Source organism: Eubalaena glacialis, chromosome 1 (genome assembly GCF_028564815.1).
Source record: "Eubalaena glacialis isolate mEubGla1 chromosome 1, mEubGla1.1.hap2.+ XY, whole genome shotgun sequence".
Taxonomy (NCBI): Eukaryota; Metazoa; Chordata; class Mammalia; order Artiodactyla; family Balaenidae; genus Eubalaena; species Eubalaena glacialis.
In genome coordinates this window covers 194936752-194958315 of record NC_083716.1, presented here as the reverse complement: position 1 = coordinate 194958315, position 21564 = coordinate 194936752, and the positions used below count along the sequence as shown (strand labels likewise).

General features: G+C 34.4%; 1 protein-coding gene across 2 annotated transcripts in view; it reads left to right on the top strand.

The window, feature by feature from the left end:
* Nucleotides 1-21164, top strand: part of COL5A2 (collagen type V alpha 2 chain) — a 361901-nt gene extending 340737 nt beyond the window's left edge. For both annotated transcript variants that reach the window (XM_061185762.1, XM_061185753.1), the window contains 18 exons: nucleotides 76-129; nucleotides 557-610; nucleotides 1033-1140; nucleotides 1253-1306; nucleotides 1846-1899; nucleotides 2714-2875; nucleotides 3535-3642; nucleotides 4785-4892; nucleotides 6323-6376; nucleotides 8359-8466; nucleotides 9004-9057; nucleotides 11167-11274; nucleotides 11670-11723; nucleotides 12735-12842; nucleotides 14746-15037; nucleotides 16648-16835; nucleotides 18882-19121; nucleotides 19802-21164. In XM_061185762.1, coding sequence (XP_061041745.1) covers nucleotides 76-129; nucleotides 557-610; nucleotides 1033-1140; nucleotides 1253-1306; nucleotides 1846-1899; nucleotides 2714-2875; nucleotides 3535-3642; nucleotides 4785-4892; nucleotides 6323-6376; nucleotides 8359-8466; nucleotides 9004-9057; nucleotides 11167-11274; nucleotides 11670-11723; nucleotides 12735-12842; nucleotides 14746-15037; nucleotides 16648-16835; nucleotides 18882-19121; nucleotides 19802-19948 — 2055 coding nt within the window. In that variant the 3' untranslated portion in view covers nucleotides 19949-21164. The remainder of the gene's footprint in view (nucleotides 1-75; nucleotides 130-556; nucleotides 611-1032; nucleotides 1141-1252; nucleotides 1307-1845; nucleotides 1900-2713; nucleotides 2876-3534; nucleotides 3643-4784; nucleotides 4893-6322; nucleotides 6377-8358; nucleotides 8467-9003; nucleotides 9058-11166; nucleotides 11275-11669; nucleotides 11724-12734; nucleotides 12843-14745; nucleotides 15038-16647; nucleotides 16836-18881; nucleotides 19122-19801) is intronic.
* Nucleotides 21165-21564: the final 400 nt, after the last annotated feature.

Genomic DNA, 21564 nt, shown 5'->3' with positions numbered 1-21564 from the left:
CATAGGGCCCAAATCTTACAGTTGTACTGTTTTTCCACTGCTTTGGACAATAACAATCTAAAATGTGCTTTCTAGGGAGAACCTGGCCCTCGAGGTTTAGTTGGCCCACCTGGCTCCCGTGGAAATCCTGTAAGTGACAGTATTTTGATGTTCTTTAGTATGAGCTTGAGCAGTAAAATGATTCATCATTTTGTCTTGATATTTATAAAACCATGCCTGTTGGATTAGGTTACTTTTAACTTCCTGGTTTTCACCTTTTACTATTCTCATTAAACTTAAAAAAAAAATCATTGCATTATTTCTATACAGTCTATTAAGTCTGGGTAGGCAGCTCGTTTACTAAGTAATTAGAAGCTTCTTTGAGACTTTGGGCCTTGGAAAATTTTTTCTATGACCCTTATCTTTACATCACGCTTAAGAGCCCTCCTCAAGAAATATGTCTACTTTCTCTATGTGTACATTTCAAGACACTACAAATTTATATAATTGCATTTTAAAATACTGTTCCTATTTAGAATAATGTGTGAAAGCTACAGTAATGTTTGTCTTCTTCTAGGGTTCTCGTGGTGAAAATGGCCCAACTGGAGCCGTTGGTTTTGCTGGACCCCAGGTATGATTTTCAAATATCCCTAATTTACAAGCGAACATTCCTCTTGTTACAGCAATGAACTTAATTACTTATTGTTGTCATGTGTTTTGAAGGTATATTCAAGATTCTGGAAAACTTATAGTTTTCTAGGCAATATTCTCATTTTCAATACATTTTTTCATGAACTGGCCCAAAAATGGATGAATTTGCATTATATTGAATTATATACTTATTTGTTGTAATAAAAATGTGGTGGCATAACTTATTTTTTCAGACTGTCTTCAAAGATCTTATCAGGGCGTTTTTTTTTCTTCTATGCTTTTATACTGATTTCAAAGCACCACTACACCATATATGAATAAATGATATGTTAGTAATAATTATCATGAAATCATATGTCTATAAGTGTTATAATCAACTGCTTATTTGTTCAATTAATGTAGGGTCCTGATGGGCAGCCTGGAGTAAAAGGTGAACCTGGAGAGCCAGGACAGAAGGGCGATGCTGGCTCTCCTGGACCACAAGGTCTAGCAGGATCCCCAGGCCCTCATGTAAGTTGAAAATAAAAAAGACACAACTTGAGTCCAGTGCCCACTGTTTGACCTTGTGTTTAGACCATCTTTCTGTACTATAGCGATCTTTTGTTTGCTTCTTTCTATTTAGGGTCCTAATGGCGTTCCTGGACTAAAAGGCGGTCGAGGAACTCAGGGTCCACCTGTAAGTTGGTTTGAAGCTCTGGGAATTACACACAGCTAGTCACAGATACCTATTACTTTATAGCCATTTTAAAGTTCATTTGAACTTGTAACAACAAGTTTTTAGTTGTATAACTATACAGTAGTGGAAAGAGCGCTTAACTTTGATGGAGATCTGGGTTAAAATTAGTTTTTTGATCTTGGAGACCCAGATGCCTCATATGTAACATAAATAATATATTACCTATGGAAGAGGGAATGAATAATGTCAAAGTACTTTGTATAATTCTGTTATATAAAATATTAATGTGATTCTAGCCCTTGCCTTCAATATACTTGTATGTATTCAAGAGAAATGGAAAGTGGAAAGAGAAAAATAGTATCCTTCCTACCAGTTAATCCAGATCCATTCCCAAAAACATAGGATAAAAGAAAAAATATATATTGGTCATAACGAGAGGAATATAAAGGCCTAAGTATCCCTGTAAAATCAATAATCCCTAGAAAGTATATAGAATTAATTTTTATTTTAAAATTGCTTATATGATATTATATTTCTAGGGTGCTACAGGATTTCCTGGTTCTGCTGGCAGAGTTGGACCTCCAGGTCCTACTGTAAGTCGATTCAGTAATTGAAATCATTGATAGTGGAGTAATTTTACACACACATAAAAATACACACAAACACACATATGTACATATTATAATGATACACACATATATTTAATTGAGTTATTATTTGTTCTTTTGTTTAATCCCTCAATTAGTTGTTATCCCATGTTGACAACTCTTGTCGCAATAATTCATAGTGGTATGTTGTCAAGCAAATCCTTCTTTAATCATCCAGTGTTTCCTGGAGGAGCTTATTTGCAAATCCTTTTAAGCTCCAATGTTTGACTGTTAATTCATTTCATTTGGGTACTAAATAGTAACAGTATTATGTGCTAATAATCATTTCTTTCAGTTAGGAAGAATCTATGAAATTATCTTTAATAGAAGTTATTCTTTCATTATAAGATCAGGTCAGACAGAATAAAATATCAATATTATGTATTCATTGTTGGGGCAGAGCCTTATGGAGTTTGAAAATTCAAGTTAATTTCAACACACTTTTTTTTTTTGCAATTCCAAATCACTTTACTTTTATTTTTTAATTGAAGTATAGTTGATTTTTCAATATTGTCAGCACACTTTTAATAATGACTGAAAGGTAATTGTGTGCAAATAATTTAGATTTTCCTCTGGGAAATGAATCAGCTGTGTGGCAGCTGTGTTTTTTATTTTTGTTTAAATCCACTGAGTGATCATCTGACAGGAAAAATGGACCTGTGAGGCTTGGGAATCTGCCTCTGAGGCAGAGACCATCACATTAGGTCTTCTAACGTGGCTTCCACTTTGCCCTCCTGGGTCTCTTTCTATGTTGTACTAGGGAGCTCCAGGACCTGCAGGGCCCTTAGGGGAACCTGGGAAGGAGGGACCTCCAGGTCTTCGTGGGGACCCCGGCTCTCACGGACGACTAGGAGATCGAGGACCAGCTGGCCCCCCTGGTGGCCCAGGAGACAAAGGGGACCCAGGAGAAGATGGGCAACCTGTAAGTTTGGAATCTTTGTTCTAGACCACCTCTATCTGAGATATTTACTAGTAGAAATTCATAAGAATTACTGCCACAAAGAAACTGTTTATATATTATCGTGAGCACTTTCGTAATCCTTTAAATGCATTATGCCCTATAGGTTTTTAATTTATAATTCTCTGCTCTAGGAAAAAGTATATGTACAGATATAAAAATATAATAGTCATGGATATGGTGTTCAGAAACTAAACAAGGAAACATGTTTTTGTTAAATAATCTGTATTGAATGAAGAACATTGTTTTAAACCAAACTATTTTAATATCCAAATGCCTCAACATTAATATGTTTAGATAGAGCCCTATTTCTTTGTTTTAAAATTTTTCTTGTCATTTTAAAAAGAGGAAAAATATTTGTCTGAATAGTTACCTCTTTTATTCTACTAATATTCACATTAATCTTCAAGTTCCTTTCCAACTAAATGAGCCATTCTCACCTTTAAATAATGTTAGAGGCTCAGTGTGGATTACACATTTTGACTACTCATATATAGTATGGTTTTATGGAACAGAGAACTTTTTCTCATACCAAAAAACCTGTAAAGCTGTGATCTATTATAAAGTGCTTGCATATAGTCTTCCCTGGAGAATTTCTCATTATAGTTTGTTCTCAAAATTAGGGTCCAGATGGTCCCCCTGGTCCAGCTGGAACAACTGGGCAAAGAGGAATCGTCGGCATGCCGGGGCAGCGTGGAGAGCGAGGGATGCCCGGCCTTCCAGGCCCAGCAGTGAGTAGCTGCACTGGTCGATATTTCATCTGATTATATGCAATAAAATTTGTGAAGGGAAAATTTATCTTTTTTTTTCTTTCTTAATAGGTTTGAAGTCTTTTTTAGACACAAATTCTGAGTATCTTAAAAACCTTTTGATTTTAAATGTCAAATTCTTTACTTAAGTACCTTAGAAAGTCCTTGAAAAATATAGTTATTTAACCCTGGGACTAGAGAAGTAGACAAATAAGGATATAGATTTTTGGTGACTCTAAATCTTTCTTCAAAGATTAAAAATATCCATGGAGCTAGAGAAGGAGGATAATCTCCTGGTGAGTAGGTAGCCTCTTTTTAAATAAACATGCCTAACAGAAACACTCATATTTCACAGTTGAGAGAGTAAGTTTTCATAAACCATCAAAGGGAAGAAATAGTTGAGCTAAAGTAATATTGGAGGTGAAAGTGGGGTGAACAATAAAGAAGGATTCTGAAAGTAATCTCCTGTTCCCTGGAGGGTGCTAAGAATTTCATATTCCCTGGAGTATGGATAAAAGTTTAACTCACTGTTAGGTTTGAAGAGACTAAATTTTACTGCTGAAAGTTTACATGCTTGAGGAAAAAATGGTGTTTTTATATGGAATGTAGACAGAGAGATTTACTGCTGGGACCTTGGAACTGGGGACATGTGGGTGGAGATGTGAAACCAGAAAACCGGGAGTTAAGGGCTGTCTTATTGTTATCAGGAGTGAGCCAAGGAACCTGGAAGTAATATCTCCCAATACTGAGACCAAAGTGCCAGGATATAGAAGTAAAGTGAGCAGACAAAGCAGAAATGAATAAGCATGAGCAAATCTTACTAGTGACACAGATTCAAGAAGGGCATCCAGAAATGACAATGATACATCAGATTAGAAACCAAACTGAACCTGACTTGGTGCAAAGGATACTTTTTATTCCCTTTGATATGTCAGGATGAGTGTGATAAGAAGTGCGCATGCCTCTGGGAAGGCACTACAGTGACATGAGTGTTGTGGGATAATGGACAATTATTACTATAGAAGGAGGGACTGGGGTGCCATATGAATAAATGTAGCCTTTATGTGAACTGGCCTCCTTAAACTTCTTCAGAAGTGGTGGACATATTTATACTTTTATTTCAGGGCACACCAGGAAAAGTAGGACCAACTGGTGCACCAGGAGATAAAGGCCCGCCTGGACCAGTGGGGCCCCCAGGCTCAAATGGCCCTGTGGGAGAACCAGGACCTGAAGTGAGTACTGCGGTGAAAATCCCTCTCCCCTCCTCATCTGGGTGTCCCGGGGACATTTTTTAAATTTAGAAGTCAATTTAGAAATTTAGAAATTGTACATTTGACCTGAAGGAAGTTTCCTAGTGATGTTTCTTTATGTGTTCTTGCCTAGAGAGTTGACTAAATGATGACATAGGAAAAAGTAGTAAGATTTGTGTCTTGCACTGACTTTCATCTAGTCTGGAGCCAAGTATTTTACTTGACTTATGTTGTTGCCAAATTATTTTGAAGGTGAAAGGACACAACCATTTACCTTTTCTCTTATTATTATTTCATTCTGTAATGGCATATTTGTCAAAATTGCCAAGTTTTATGGTGATAGGATTAATATAATTGTTATAGCTTGTGAAGAGGGCAAAGTAAGTAGAGATGCTTTTACTTACACATCCCTATAAAGTTACATTATGGAGATCATGTTCCCTTAGGTTCTTTTGAGAGGAAATCAGCTTTTGAAAGGCGATTTGAGAAGTTATAGGTTGGAATTTCCTCTGTTCAGTGCTTTAATGAGTAAATCACCAAACATTTAGTGTCACATTTTCTTGAAAGAAACAATCAATGCCTTTCAAAGCAATTTTTGCTCAAATGGTAAAAATATAGTTCTGAAAAAAATCAAAATAAAATAGGAAAAGAAGACTATATATTTTTTAAAGTAATTTAATATCTAAACGCAGATATTTTACTTTAAACTTTAAGGATATTATTTGGGTAAGTAAATGTGAGGAAAACCATCCACTGATAATATAAACAAAACATAAAATACCAGGAATGTAATTGTTGTCTATTTATTTAGAAGAATTTGAATACTTTTTCTTTTTTAAAAATAAAAAATAGAAATGAAGCATTTAGACTTAGTGCAGGAGGCACGCCAGGAGGAATGTCTGGGGGCTTCTCTGGTGGTGGAGCGCCTCCATCTGGTGGCACCTCCTCTGGGCCCACCATTGAAGAGGTTGATTAAGCCAACCTGAGCATAGATTTAGTACTGTTTCACACCAAACATTGAAGAGCCCAAATTTGTAGCAAATGCCAGGACAGTTTTAAAGTTGAGCTGCTATAGTAAATAACTGGGCATTCTTAATACTTGAATATGAAATATGTACGTGGGGAAAGGAAATAACATTGCACTTTATAAGCACTGAATTGTAAGTGGAAAATAGTGTCTTAAATAAAACTGCATTTAAAGTTGGCACCAAAAATGTAAGAATGTGTTAATAATTTTACAGGCAAATCAAAGTAATAGAAAGATGGCAGAAGACTTTCTTCTACTGAAATTTCCATAAATGCTAGTTTATAATATGGAAGAGAGGTGGAAAACATGCTGTAATTTTTCTGGCAATTGGAATGTGCTTTTTTATTACTCAGTTAATTCATTTTTCAAATATGATTCTTTATAGGGTCCAGCTGGTAATGATGGTACTCCAGGACGGGATGGTGCTATTGGAGAACGTGTAAGGGCAATTTCACTGATTAAAAAATCTGGAGTAATGTAAATTTGAAATCTTTGTAATACTAAAGAGTAAAAAGCTACTCTTTCTTCTCATAGCTCCAATGCAGCCCTGAAATTTCTGATTGTAACAATCTTTTTTGTAACGTCATAATTTGAGTAGATCTTATAAATGAAAGTTTGAATACACAGCCAAGTGAGACGGCATTTTTTTAATTAACAGTAGGAAAAGGTGCACCATGAAGGCTTTGGATGAGGATACATATGAAGTAGTCTAAATTTCAAACTCATTCACAAAAGTATGGCAGCACAAATAGAGCTGTGTAACATCTAAATTTCTCTGCTCACCTCCTAAAGTGAATGCCCCACGAGGAAATAAACCATGTCTTTCTAAATATTGTATATTTCATGATGTGTTTTTAAATTAGACATGTGCTGAACTGAAAATATCCCCAACTTTATCTGAAACTCTAGTCCCTTTGGGCAGTCACACAGTTGTCTCAGACTGCATAGTAGTAAATGGAAGGCAAAAACAAAAACCCTCTCTAATGTCTATTATGATGCAGAGGCTCTTTCCACTCCAGGAGCTCATCATGTAGCAGAATGGGCTTTGAAACCAGAGAGACCTGGATTGGAATCTTGATTCTTTAAGTAACTAGCTGTGTGATCTTGAACATATTTTCTGAGCCTCAATTTTCAAATACTTTAAATATGATTAGTACCTATACCACTGGGCATTTGTGTTTCAAATAACTTGTTTAAAGTATCTAGTAGGCACTCAAAGAGAGGGGAAGAAAGAGTTTTGAGGAATCTTGGGGTAAGGCCACTCCCCTCCATCTACCATAAAGCCAGGGAATGCAAATTCTCTTGGCATCTGGGTTTTTCCCTCGGTCGGTAATATATTGTCCAGTGTGGTAGTCTTCAAAGATTTTGCTGATGTACCCCTGATATAATTTTGAAAATCTATGAACCCCTATGGATAATTTAAGTTGCCATCACATTTTATTTTAATCACAAGTTTTAATAGTTGCAAAGGAGGTAATTCTTGGTAAATTCTAAATGTACATGTGCTTTCAATATATTTTTTTCAAAATCTTGGAGTTGCCAATTCAGCTTATTCAATGTATTATGTATCAATTCTCTAACCTAATTGCCAGAGTTTATCCTGGTTGCCAAACTAATCAGTCAAATAAGACTTAACTTCTGTCAGAAAAAAGGTCTGACTCCATTTCTCAAGTCAAATAATTATATTAATACACATTCACGTAACGATAATCTCATCTCTGACTTAAAGAGACAAGTAAGATTCGGAGCCTTGTCATAACGGGGTCATCTGGGTAAAATAAGGAGCCACCTCTTTCTTTCCGAATACCTCTTTGCTTTATTCTCAAGTGACATTCTGGAAAAGTCCCTTAGTTTGATGCCCAGTGGTGTTTATTCTTCGAAGCACTGCACCATAATAAGATTGCAGACTGTACAATATCTGCTTTTATTTCATAAAATGGGAGAAGGGTGATTATTAAAGAAGAAGTAGGGAAGGATGCTCCAAGTCAGTTTTCTGAAAGAACAAATATGAAGTTGAAAATCTGGAAAGTGGTTTCCTTAGAATTTTCCCTGTTTTTACACTCTTTGGAAAGTTTTTGTTTATACCAAGTGTACGGATATCCCAGTTGGAAGGCTTATTGGTCTAAAAAACACGCTGAATTCTGGAGGTGACCACTCCTATAGTCCAGCAATCTTGACTATGGGAATAATAGGGTGAGAGTGAGGGGAGGGATGAAATTGGAGGAAAATATCTTATTCTTTTCAGTTTGATTTATTAATAAGCAAATATAGTTAAAATATTTAAGTAAAATATTAATAAAATAATAAATAAAATATGTTTTAAAAAGTTATATTTTTCCTTCTCATGAACAGCATGAGCATATAGAATACGGCTGTTTTAGAATAAATATTAAAAAGATAATATCATGGTTTTCTTGTCAGGGTGATCGTGGAGACCCTGGGCCTGCAGGTCTGCCAGGCTCTCAGGGTGCCCCTGGAACTCCCGGTCCTGTTGGTGCTCCAGGAGATGCAGGACAAAGAGGAGATCCGGTAAGGAGAGTCAGTTTCACACTGACAGTTATAAACATCAACATACTGTATTATGAGCTACATATATGCATGCATTCAATGACATGTGTATTTGGTTAAGGACCCTAAACAAAGAATGATAAACAGTCAATTAGGAATTAATTTTTTTAGTCTTAAAAATTTGATTTCTAATAGGTATTCAAAAATCCTGATGCTTTGACTTTCATCATCTAAAAATGTTGTTGTTTACAGGAAATGTAATAAGTATGTATCATGTTAAATTTAAGCAAGTTATGTCTTATGTAAACAACTAAGATGATCTTCATTCAGTGAAGACCGTTGATAAAATTGACTATAGAAATGTCATCCTGGTTATAGTGAGCACATTCTTATACTTAGGGACTTCAGCCTGGTTTTAATTAATTAGCCATAGAACTATACACTTAGATACACACATACACATATATAAGTATTCAACTACAAACATATATTCTTGAATTCTATATCTATATAATACATCCATATTTTTGTATTAATATCTGTGAAAATTTCTTCTAGGGTTCTCGGGGTCCTATTGGGCCACCTGGTCGAGCTGGGAAACGTGGCTTACTTGTAAGTTCTCTGTTTTTTTTTTTTAAATATATGTCTTCTTACATAAAATATACTCCCAAAGAAGAAGTACAATTTAAGACTCATAAGTGAAAATTACCAAATTCTTCAAGCTTTGAACAAAATGTTGATTTAAAATGATACCCAGGAGTTTATATTTGTTTTTATAATGTTAATATAGCTCCTCTGAATTTAACTACAAATTATTTCAATAATCAATTAAGACTTTTAGAGTCACAATTTTCTCCCAAAAATAACAGGAGAAATAGTGTCATTCTCTGAGATTTTCTAAAAATTACATAGGAAAATGGGTTTGAAAGCTCTTTGTAAACTTGAAAAGTACTATTCAAATATATTTTATTTTCAACTAGACTGCCCTGCCCATGTTCTGATTTTTTTGCTATTTGCAATTGCTTCGAGGTTAATGATTATTATATTGATGTCTTATCATGAGTGAATCATCTCTTATGGGCAGTCTAATAGGTCATGTTTCTTTCACACCCATTATATAAATCAATATCTGTACTCAATATCAATATCTATATTCATGAAGAACAATTATAGCCTTAAAATTATGACCTATTATTAAATCATCATTCTCAGCTTTGATTTGAGCTAGGCTAGAGAAGATTTTATAGTTACATGGCATGTCAAGTGAATGGTTTTCTAACCAGTTACAATTTGTTTTCCATGATTAAATGAACTCTAGTTAATAATTTAAATAGGTGCTTTCTGGTTTAGTTTATTTTAATTATGAAATTTGGGGGCATCCCTAAAATAAAATAACCTTTCTGACATTATAAAAGCATTCAAACTGATTTTAGTATTTCAATTTACATTGTTTTATACAATATGTAAAAGTTACTGAGATCTAGTCTTGTTTTTGTTATAAAAAAGATTCTCGTACTGACAATTAGGATATCCAATTTAAAAAATAAGAACCAAACAAAATAAGAACAAAAAACTAATAAGGGAAAAGTTAACCTGAGAGCCAGTCTATTTGATAGTATCTTCCATTCTCCAAAGTCAGATTGATAGAATTTCAATTCTCTTTTAGAAAAACTTTAAAGACAACAGAAGCTTTCCCTGTAGTAGGTGACCCTGTGTTACTTGTCAGTTTACTGTGAACCACTAGACCCTTGGAGCTGCCTTTACTACCCGAGACTTTTACAAACAAAGAAAAAGTCTGTGACTAATAAGTTTGATCGGATGATTTTTACTTCTTGGTGTAGCTTCTGTCCCACAATTAGATTCTCAACTATTGCTTTTTCTTTAGTTTCTCAGGATCAGGGTTGATTGATTTGGGTACAGATATTGCAGATATGAGGATAACATAGAGTTCTTTGTGTTTTCTTTAGAAGAGAGTGGCTCGATGAAGATATTCCTCTTTCATTTGTTCAAACAAGTTTTTGCCAATTTCTTATTTTTCCACCAGTTTTATTGAGCTGTAATTGACATATAACACTGTACTTAAGGTAATAATGATTTGATATAGGTGTATATTGTGAAATGATTACCACAGTAAGTTTAGTTAACATCCATAATCCCACATAGTTGCAAATTTTATTTTCTTGTGGTAGAACTTTTAAGATCTACTCCCTTTGCAACTTTCAAATATGGCCAATTTCTTAACGTAGTCCCAGCTCATATCTAGTTAGTTTATCTGCATATGCAAATTTAATAAACATTTTATTCTTAGAAGTAACATAAGTAAATAAGAACTCACGTTTTAATTTAAAAGAATCTATATATGGTGGCAGTATTTTTACATAATGATATCAGCTAAATATGTGAAATATAATCTTTGGAAAATGTCTCAGATAGGGTAGATCAAACTTTAAAATACCTAATTTTAGTCTGAATGTAGGATAAACATAAAAAAACTGAATCTTTAGGAAAGCATTATTATATAGCTTATGATTTTAAGGATTACCTTCATTCCTTGAGAAAAATAGACAAAAATTCCTAGGTCTAACACTATTTAGATAAGTAAATATATTAGTTCATATAAAATACAGTACCCCAAATTGTAGCAAATACAATTACACAAAGTAAAACTGTAGTAAATTGTAGTCTCAACAGGCAATATCCATGCTGTGACCCTATTTCTAGGGACCCCAAGGACCTCGAGGTGACAAAGGTGATCATGGAGACCGAGGTGACCGAGGTCAGAAGGGTCACAGAGGCTTTACTGGTCTTCAAGGTCTTCCTGGACCTCCTGTAAGTTATCCCTTTAAGTATTATTTGCCCTGCATGTGAGAATACACAGGTATCTTGACATGAACATTTATTTGTCTATAAAATGGATGGGGTTTTTTTGTATCTTATTTTCATTTCAAAGAATATCTCGATGAATAACTAATTACCTAGCTATCCAATATAATTGTTCATATATTTGCTGTAATTTTGTAGGAAAGAAATAAAGCAAAAGGATATATGCACCATTACTCCTACAGTTGTCTTTAGTATTGGCCAACTCATGAAACATTATAGAGGTTGATGACTTTATGAAAGTAGTTTATGTTGCTAAAGTCAATGACAGGACATTTGAAAAAGCTAAGAGTGGTAAAACGTAGGATATAAATATTTTGGCATCATTATTTTTTCCTACTAAGGGTCCCAATGGTGAACAAGGCAGTGCTGGAATCCCAGGACCATTTGGCCCAAGAGTAAGTAACAAAACTTAATAAGTTGCAGATGTAAATAATAATGCTCCTGGTGGTATACTGTTAGTGCTTCAGTATCATTTTCATGGTATTGAAGTTGGAGTTGGCCTCGGTTCTCTGAAGCTGGCAGCAAACATATGAGACAAACCATTCAGCATTTACCTTTAAGTAGAAATATCCTGAAATATGACATATTACTTCATGGGCCCACATTAAAATCTCTTACCTAGGGTGGATATACTCATCTGTTAGTTCATTTTCTTACTCTGTGTTTATTGAAATTTCCATTTAATTGTACTCTTTGAAATGATATAATAGGATTTACCATGAAGTGGAGATAGATTTTGAAGCTGGATTTATTTTTTTCCTTTAAGTAATTGTAATAGTTCCTCAGAAATGGTTGGCATAAGGCTAACTAGGAAGCAAATCATAAAATGAAACCAATATTTGAAGCTTATAGAAATTCTGCATTAGTATTAATGCTGCCTCTAATAGGTCATTAATGCCATAAGACAATTGACACACATAATTACTTAGGAAAATCATTAGAAACAATTTCTGCTGTATCTAAATACAGTGCAAACAAATCACACATAAAATTGAGAACAGTATCAAAATTACTAGGATGTGATGAGATTCTGGGGTATAGGCACACAAATTTAATTTATATCAGACACTCCTTCTGTCATTTTCTTACTCCTACTTAATTGAATTTCTAGTTAGGTGTACAATACATGAAATTTGATGAAGCAGTGCCTACCAGTAAAAGTAGATGACTAGTCCATTAACGTTTTTAATTGACACTGGTCTTTTACCTTGCATGGATGGTGGAAAATTCATGTGTGATGAAGTAGTAAACATTAGAAAGTGCTAGAACTCCATTTATTAGTCATTAGGAAAACGAATATGAGAAATCACTGTGTTAATTCCATAAAGAAATAGTTCTTTGATCAGAGAAAGGTATTGTAAAGATTTTCTTCCTAGAATCTAAAATACAGTCTTTGTTGCTTACAGGGTCCTCCAGGCCCAGTTGGTCCTTCAGGTAAAGAAGGAAACCCTGGGCCACTTGGGCCCATCGGGCCTCCTGGTGTACGAGGCAGTGTCGGAGAAGCAGGCCCTGAGGTAAAATCACAGATTTGTATGCAAGTGATTGATTGATTCTATTGATTCTCATAGCTTGGATTCTGTCTAAGGAATGTCTGTGCAGCATGATGGACAAAAGACTTCAGGGAACCCTGAAAACAAGTCTGAAAGTCACATAAGAGCTTGTCTGTATAAGTAGCTATTTCAAACATTTTAATACAGATTATTCAGAGTATATAAAATCAGAGTCCAAGCTACCTAGGCCTTGACTTCATGTGATATCAATGAAAGCAAATAGTAAGTTATGACTGTATTATAATTAGAGTTATGGAAATGTTGCTTTGCTTTAAAAGGCAATAGACTAAATGTGAGATTTGATGAATGCATTCATTCATGAAAATGCTGGAAAGTGAAGCATATGAAATCGAAGAGTTATTTACTGAAAATGAAATTCAGAAAGGATTTCAATTAAAACTTTTAATATAATATTTCAGTAGTATTGACTTGAGGATTATGTAAAGCTATAAAAATTGCTTTAGTTAGACTTTGGCTTCTCAGAAAACAAACTTTGAGAAGCAGTCTCCTCTATCTGCCAGGCTTGCATGTGTGTATGTGCATGCGTGTATAGGAGTTTATGCATCCCTCCCTGGTGTTTCTTCCTCTTTGGTTTTATTTTCCTTTTCTTATTCTGTCTCTGCCCTTTATTGTCAATACCATTAAGCCAAATATTTATTATTTATTACGTGGAAAGAATAGCTTTACATTTCCTGTGGTCAAGAGGAATATTTTCTATTTGTTTATTTCTGTATCTTTAAATGGAAAACAGCCACAGAATTGGAATACCTCTGACTTATGTGGCTCTTGATTGACTTTATCTTGTGTTTTAGTGGTCCTTGATAGAAAAAAAATCTCCTCCCTTGAGATTAGCATAAAGGAATGTATGGAATCATGATATGATCTTAAAGAAAAAAAAAACCCACAGATTTAACAGTCTCTTGACGGTGAGGAAATTGTTTGCACTAGAGGTTGATGCAACTTCCCAGAACCATGTAACAAGTGGCGGAGCCAGTAACAGAACTCCAGCCTTCTGCCTGCCAGGACTGTACTCCCCACGAGAGATGTGGACCACACATATCTTCAGGTTGTTGGTTAATTCTCTCAAGTTGCTGAGTTCTTCCTTGAGAAAATGCAGAAGGAAATTAATAGAGAGGATCCACTTTTCTAGCCTCTGCCAATTTTTGTGCTTATCTCCCTTTTGCTCCAGTAGTTCTTGTTTGGCAAAAAAAAGTAAGAGAACTCTTTATTTTTTGCTAATAAAAAGGGCAAAGAGAACTTCCTCCAGTTTTGTTTAGTATAGAGGATTTTGATCTACACACTAACTAATGCACATAAAAAGACTTCCTGTGCTTTCCCCCTTATTTGGAAATACGGGGAAATTCTCTTGCGGGTGTTTCTTGTGTGTATTTCCTTGGCGTTGATGTGTAGTCTTATAGAACTAGCACCCACAACTCCTCTGCATATCCTCATTCATCTTCTGTCCATAAATCCTTTTAAAACATTTTAGTTGTTCCTTGCCCAGAATAGTTTGGAAATGAGTGTGCATATCTATATGTTCTTAACATAAAATGTATTACATCTTCAAGGGTAAACATCAAAGCAAATATTTTGTGCTTTGCTCTTTATTTACCTCAGATGCCAACTTGCGGATATGTTGCCTGAAAAACAATTATGCATCATTTCTCACCCTTGGAATGTTACAGGTTCGCAGGCCAGAACCATCTAGTTTAAAAAGGGCATGAGTCACAGATCTCCCAAGTACCATCACATTGGGGTGTTGCATTGTAACTCTCTCTGCACCAAGTCCCATCAATGCCTTTGCGTCCAATAGAAAAACAAAAACCAAAAAAATGTGTTAAATGTATTTCCAATTTTTTTAAATTAGGGTCCTCCTGGCGAGCCTGGTCCCCCTGGCCCTCCGGGTCCCCCTGGCCACCTTACAGCTGCTCTCGGGGATATCATGGGGCACTATGATGAGAGCATGCCAGATCCACTTCCAGAGTTTACTGAAGATCAGGCAGCTCCTGATGACAAAAACAAAACGGACCCAGGGGTGCATGCTACCCTGAAGTCACTCAGTAGTCAGATCGAAACCATGCGCAGCCCTGATGGCTCTAGAAAGCACCCAGCCCGAACTTGTGATGACTTAAAGCTTTGCCATTCTGCAAAGCAGAGCGGTGAGTAGACAGCTGCCCATGTGAGCAAAGCTCATTTCTTCTGATGTGTAATTCTCCAATGCATTCCAAAATATTGTATTTACTCTCTATTTAGTGATAGACACAAGAGATAAAATGGTGGACAGTCACAGAGTTTGTGGTTTAGTGGTGGGGATGGCCAATGATATGAAAAATTAGGGGGTGAGAAGCTAAGCGCTTTAATAGAGGACGTAGCCTATTCATGATCCAGTTTCACGGTGGTAGTTCCATTTCCATCCAGAAGTCTTAAAATATTGATAATTTTGTGGTGATATAATGTCCAAAATACTTGCTTAAGCAAGGTTAAATATATTTGGTTACCTCAGTAATTCTCAGGGATTTAATATGCTAACATATAATTGGATCATCAAGAGTAGAATAAAATATACATTTTATTTCCCAAATTTATTTGAATATGGAATTCCTTTCATGTCATTTACTGTTCTACAAATCACACTTCAGTAATCTCTGCTGCAGGATTATGTTATAGTTATGTTATAAAATATTTTGGAATTAAATAGTCTTTTTCTCTAGTTGTATATACCATGCCTGAAGTTTGCAAAATTCTATCATTTTGATTAATCTAATAAGACCTGGAAAAGAAAGATCCTAGGCCATAGGAATGAGCTATGAAATGCTTAAGAGTTTCAGTTAACTTTGAAATGATATTGACAGGGATAGCTAAAATTGTTATCTTTGCAGAATAGGCAATTTGATTACTAACTCTATACCTTATATCCCACCACCAAATAAATGCCCCTTCATTTCATTTAAAATGCAGCTTTTCATATATAGTTTATATATATATTTTATATATACCTACATATATTTATATATTTTATACATACATTTTATATATACATACATATATTTATATATTTTACACATATTACATATACTATTATATAAATGATATATATTTATATATACATATATAAATGTAATATATATACATATATTTAATATATGTACAAAATATACACACAGATGTGTACATAGACATATATGCACAAAAATGTATTAGTTTGTGTGTTTACTGACTGTATCTCTAGTACCAAGCACTATCTTGGTATAGCCTGCTTCAAGGATCTCTTCTACATGAGAAGATCAATTCTAAATAGGGCCAGTGAGATAATTCATAGCATTCTAATTGTAGTTTGACTCATTTACTTACTTTATTCATAGTTTTGAATACATTATTTTATTACATTACATTATTATTTGTTTTAAAATATTGGCTTTACAAATTAAGTGGGAACACGTTCATTTTGGCAAAGCTGCTTACTTGCTGTGGATTCTCTCTTTTTGGTATAGTTTCTCATTTGTAAAATGGGTATAATGATATTTTCTTCACATTTGTGTTTTGAGCCTTAGGCACTTTTTGGCAAGGTGCCTGGCATGTAGAAAGGGCCCAAATGCATAACAGTTACTTTTTCCTTAGCTGCAGAGTGTTTCCTTAACTGCGATTCTCTCTTCAAAGAGTCCTTAATCAATGAGTTCATATTTTCAAACCCTCTGTTAATTCTTTTAGAGACTCATAATCATGTTTGAAGTTCTTTTTATTTAGCAAATATTTTTATTTTGGAAAATAGGTGAGTACTGGATTGATCCTAACCAGGGATCTGTTGAAGATGCAATCAAAGTTTACTGCAACATGGAAACAGGAGAAACATGTATTTCAGCAAACCCATCCAGTGTACCACGTAAAACCTGGTGGGCCAGCAAATCTCCTGATAATAAGCCTGTTTGGTATGGTCTTGATATGAATAGAGGATCTCAGGTAATTTAATATGCTTACTTAAAATCGTATTCATTGCTTGTCATTATTTATTGTATTTATTTAGGACTGTGCTGTTATTTTTTGACTGGGTTTATTTTGAAGTGATATATTCTCATTAGTTACACCTATAGTATCATTGCATAAACATTACTATGAATTAAATTAACATAAATTTTGAATGATAATTTTCCCATTCATGGAATGTACAAAAGTAATTATTTTTTCATATTAGCTCCTTTAATGCGTATGACACTGACTGTGGAGTAGAGTTGAAGGGATCTTGCCATAGTTGGAAGACAGGAAGTATATTTAGCGTCAGGAGACCTAGGTGACTCATACCTGGATGTCTTACTAACTTTGGGACCTTAGGAAGTCACTTAACCTTTTGGAGCTTCAGTTTTGCCATTTTAAAGTGAGGGCAATAATATTTATCTCATAGTTTCTGTGTGTATATAAAGTGCTTAATATAGTATCTAGTATTTGGTAAGTTATGGATAAATATTAGATAATTACTATAATATTATTTTTAATGATTGAATCACTTTGCAAACCTTGTAGTATTATTTAAACTTAAGGCATTTTTATGATTATATAAATTGTATTGATATTTTTCTGAGTCTAGTCCCCTCTATGTTTCTTTCATGGTCCAGTGTTTAGATTCTAATTCTATTCCAGATCTCTTTATGGCAGCCTAACTCTGAAATTTTCTTCTCAACTCTGCTCCTGACCTTTTCTCAGAACTCCTGTTCATAATAAACATAGTAGGAGGGCATTATGGGTATATGCAGGATATACTAGAATCTACCATTATTTAATGAAAAGGAAAATTTTTTAATTTAAATATACCTAAGTGAAATGTAATTTAGTTAACATATTATGTAAAAAGCTCATATAGGAACATTGAAAATAAAGCTCAAAGTAGAAGATGGGTAGGAAATATCCTGTAGGAAGTTATTTTTGATTATTTGTTTTAGCTAATGGAAAACTCGTACTTCATATTTCCTACAAGTATATAACAGTCGGGTTAAAAAAGATTTTATACCAATAGTTAAGTCCTAATTCTTATTATAATTAACAATAAAAACAGTGAGTTATTTTTGCTACATGGTTGAATATCCAAACCTATGCCCAAGTATATAACTTCTTCTAAAAAGTAATATTCAAGATTTTTTTTTAAACAAATAGAGAAGCAAATTTTAAAATACTTAAACTTTCTCTGGTGAGTTATAATTATCTTTGGTTTCATCACCACTTGTTTGGGGTAGTAAGGACAAAGCTTCTTATTTGTGAATATTCATAGAAATTTTAAGATATTTTTATGTATATAGGTAGAATATCTTGTTATATGAAAGAATAATACTCTTCAAAAGAAGTAATACTCTTCAAAATTAATTTGTCTGAAATCAATACACACACACACACACACACACACACACACACACACACATACACACACACCACTATAAAACTCATCAGTATTACATATATTGGGGCCCAGGGCAGGCCGCTCCAAAATATGATTCAGTGGCATGTTGATTATTTTGAATTAAAGTTATTTAAGTAACGGTTGATGCAAGAGGGACACTTTGACCCTGCTCTGTGTCTCCCCGAAAGCAGGAAATAAATCTCCCTTGTGAAAGGTGCCGTCCCTGTACTGGGGGACAGAAAGACATTTTTATCATCAGAGACAGGGAATTTAGAGCCAAGAAGCCTGTATAAACAAACCTTGTTACTTCCTTATTAATTTACTACCCAAGCCCAAACTTTAAATTCCTTACCAATTACATACCCAAACCTAGGTTTCTTTGTCCTGTCAATTCCTCTCAAATTTATTGTTTGTTTGTTTGTTTGTTTGTTTGTCTAAAAAGTATAAAAGCTGCCTGCTTTGGCCACTTCTTAGGTCCCATTTCTATGAGACCTCTGTGTCCTGAATTAAAGTTGTTTCTTTTTCTCTTGTTAATCTGTCTTGTGCCAATTTTATTAGTCCAACCATAAGAACTCAAGAGGGGTAGACACGTATAACAAAGACTCTTTCTGTTTTTCTAGTTTGTTTATGGAGACCATCAGTCACCTAATGCAGCCATTACTCAAATGACCTTCTTGCGCCTTTTATCGAAAGAAGCGTCCCAGAACATTACTTACATCTGTAAAAACAGTGTAGGATACATGGATGATCAAGCTAAGAACTTCAAGAAAGCTGTGGTTCTCAAAGGGTCAAATGACTTAGAAATCAAAGCAGAGGGAAACGTTAGATTCAGATACGTAGTTCTTCATGATACTTGCTCTGTAAGTACTTTTGATCCATATTGATCTGGTTGAAGAAAAAAATCATTTTGTTAAAAATACTGTCCTGGCACTAGAGGTGGGGACAATTTTACCCTGTATATAAACACAACAGCAGTTTGTTTATAGTTGTTCCTTAGGGTAAGTTTGAATGTGTGTTAGTACGTGAAATACCAGTAGAGGTTTTAATACAAAACAATAAAGGACTGGATCCTTGCAGCTCTTTTGCAAACTCACTTTGGTTCTCCTGCAAGTTACTTAGTTTATTTAATCTCAATTCCATGCTTATAATTTCCTGATTCTAAAATATGTAATCAATCTGAGTTAGTTACCTTATATTTTTCACTGATTTATATGTCTTCCCCCTTGCATATCTAGATATAAAAAAGGAAAATATTTAATGATGAATTATGGTTTCACTTGTGAAAATCAAAAAGGCTTTCATAATTTATATTGTTAGTGACCATTTGGGAAGCTGCAAAAGAATAAAGGTCATTTTCTCAATTTAAAGAATGAGAGAAATGCCTGCCAGTATCTCACTTTATGTTAGCAGCGCTCTTACTTTTAAATAGTGCTCTAAAAATCATTGCTTTTACCTTATAAAAACTGGTTTGGAAGTTGCTGTCCAAAATCTTTGGAATAATTTGTATATGCTGTTAACCCGTTGTACCATTTAATTCCAGAAACGAAATGGAAATGTGGGCAAGACCATCTTTGAATATAGAACACAGAATGTGGCACGCTTGCCCATTATAGATCTTGCCCCTGTGGATGTCGGCAGTACAGACCAAGAATTTGGCATCGAAGTTGGGCCAGTTTGTTTTGTGTGAAGCAAGCCGAGATACATCGACAATGAGCACCACCCCGACCCTCAGTGACCACCACCATTCACAGGACTTTGACTGTTTGAAGCTGATCCTGAGACTCTTGAAGTAATGGCTGATTCTGCATCAGCATTGTATATATGATCTTAAGTGCCTGGCCTCCTTATCCTTCAGAATATTTATTTTACTTACAATCCTCAAGTTTTAATTGATTTAAAATATTTTTCAATAAGCAGTTTAGGTTTAAGATGATCAATGACAATGACAACCTTTAAAAAAAGTAAACTGTTTGAATAAATAAATCTCCATTTTCTTCAATTTATTTCAATGTAATGACAAAGTTGCTTAGTATTTATAAGAAAATCTTTCTTCCTGGCAGATAGCTTAAAGAGTGGGGTATGTAAAACCACAACACATGTTTATTTCATGTGGCTGCAGTTGGAAAAATAGAAAGTAGTGCCCTTTTGTGACCTCTCATTTCCAGATTATCAATTAAAAATGAAAGCAAAATGTTTATCCTTGTGATTGAAACCCACATGCATGTCTTGATATTGTATAGCTAACATGGAGACTCTTTAAAGGGAACCATGAAAAAAATATCAGTTTCTCACTGTCTTAAATGGAATGTTAAAATAGTATATATTCAATGGAATTTCTGAAAAAAAAGTGATCCTAAATTTTTGTAAAGTGTGGTGAATCTAAACTTCTTTCTCATTCAAATTTAAAGCTACCTTTCCCTCTTGACTCGATCTATCAATATAGGTAGAAGTTAAATGAGTATACCATTGAATACATTTGCACTTTCTTGTTTAAGAAAACATAGAATGCTAAATAATTTCCACATAACTTTAAAAACAAATGTTCAGGACCCAAAGTTGAGAGTCTTCCACACGTACAGTCTCATCTTCCTGAGGGCGATAATGAAGAAAAAGATTTAGAAACTCAGTGTGTGGAGCTGATTCTAATCAAATCTGATGATTGGAATTAGAACATTTGGCCTTTGAACTCTCATAGGAAAAATGACCCAACATTTCTTAGCATGAGCTACCTCATCTCTACAAGCTGGGATGGACTTAACTAGTCTTGTTTATATTTTAGATACTAAAAGGTGCTATGCTTCTGTGATTATTCCAAGACTGGAGATAGGCAGGGCTAAAATGTATTATTATTTTTCCTTTAATGATGGTGCTAAAATTCCTTCTATAAAATTCTTTAAAAATAACGATGGTTTCATCAATACCATTTGTGAAAACATAACTGTTACACTTCCCGTTTCTGAAAGAAGGAGCATTGTCCCAGTGCCTGTTCACTGTTCATCTGTCATACTGTATCTGGAATGTTTTGTAATACTTGCATGTTTCTTAGACTAGAACATGTAGGTCCCCTTATGTCTCAAGGATTTTTTTTCCTTAATTGCATTTGTTGGCTCCATTTTTATTTTTTCTTTAAAAATAAACAGCTGGGACCATCCCAAAGGACAAGCCATGCACACAACTTTAGTCATGTATCTCTGCAAAGCATTGAATTAAATGCACGCTTTTGTCATGTCAATGGTTTTCGTTTCGTGGAATTCCTTTGAACATATTAGATCCATTTCATTTTCAGTGGTGAAAAGTTAGGTG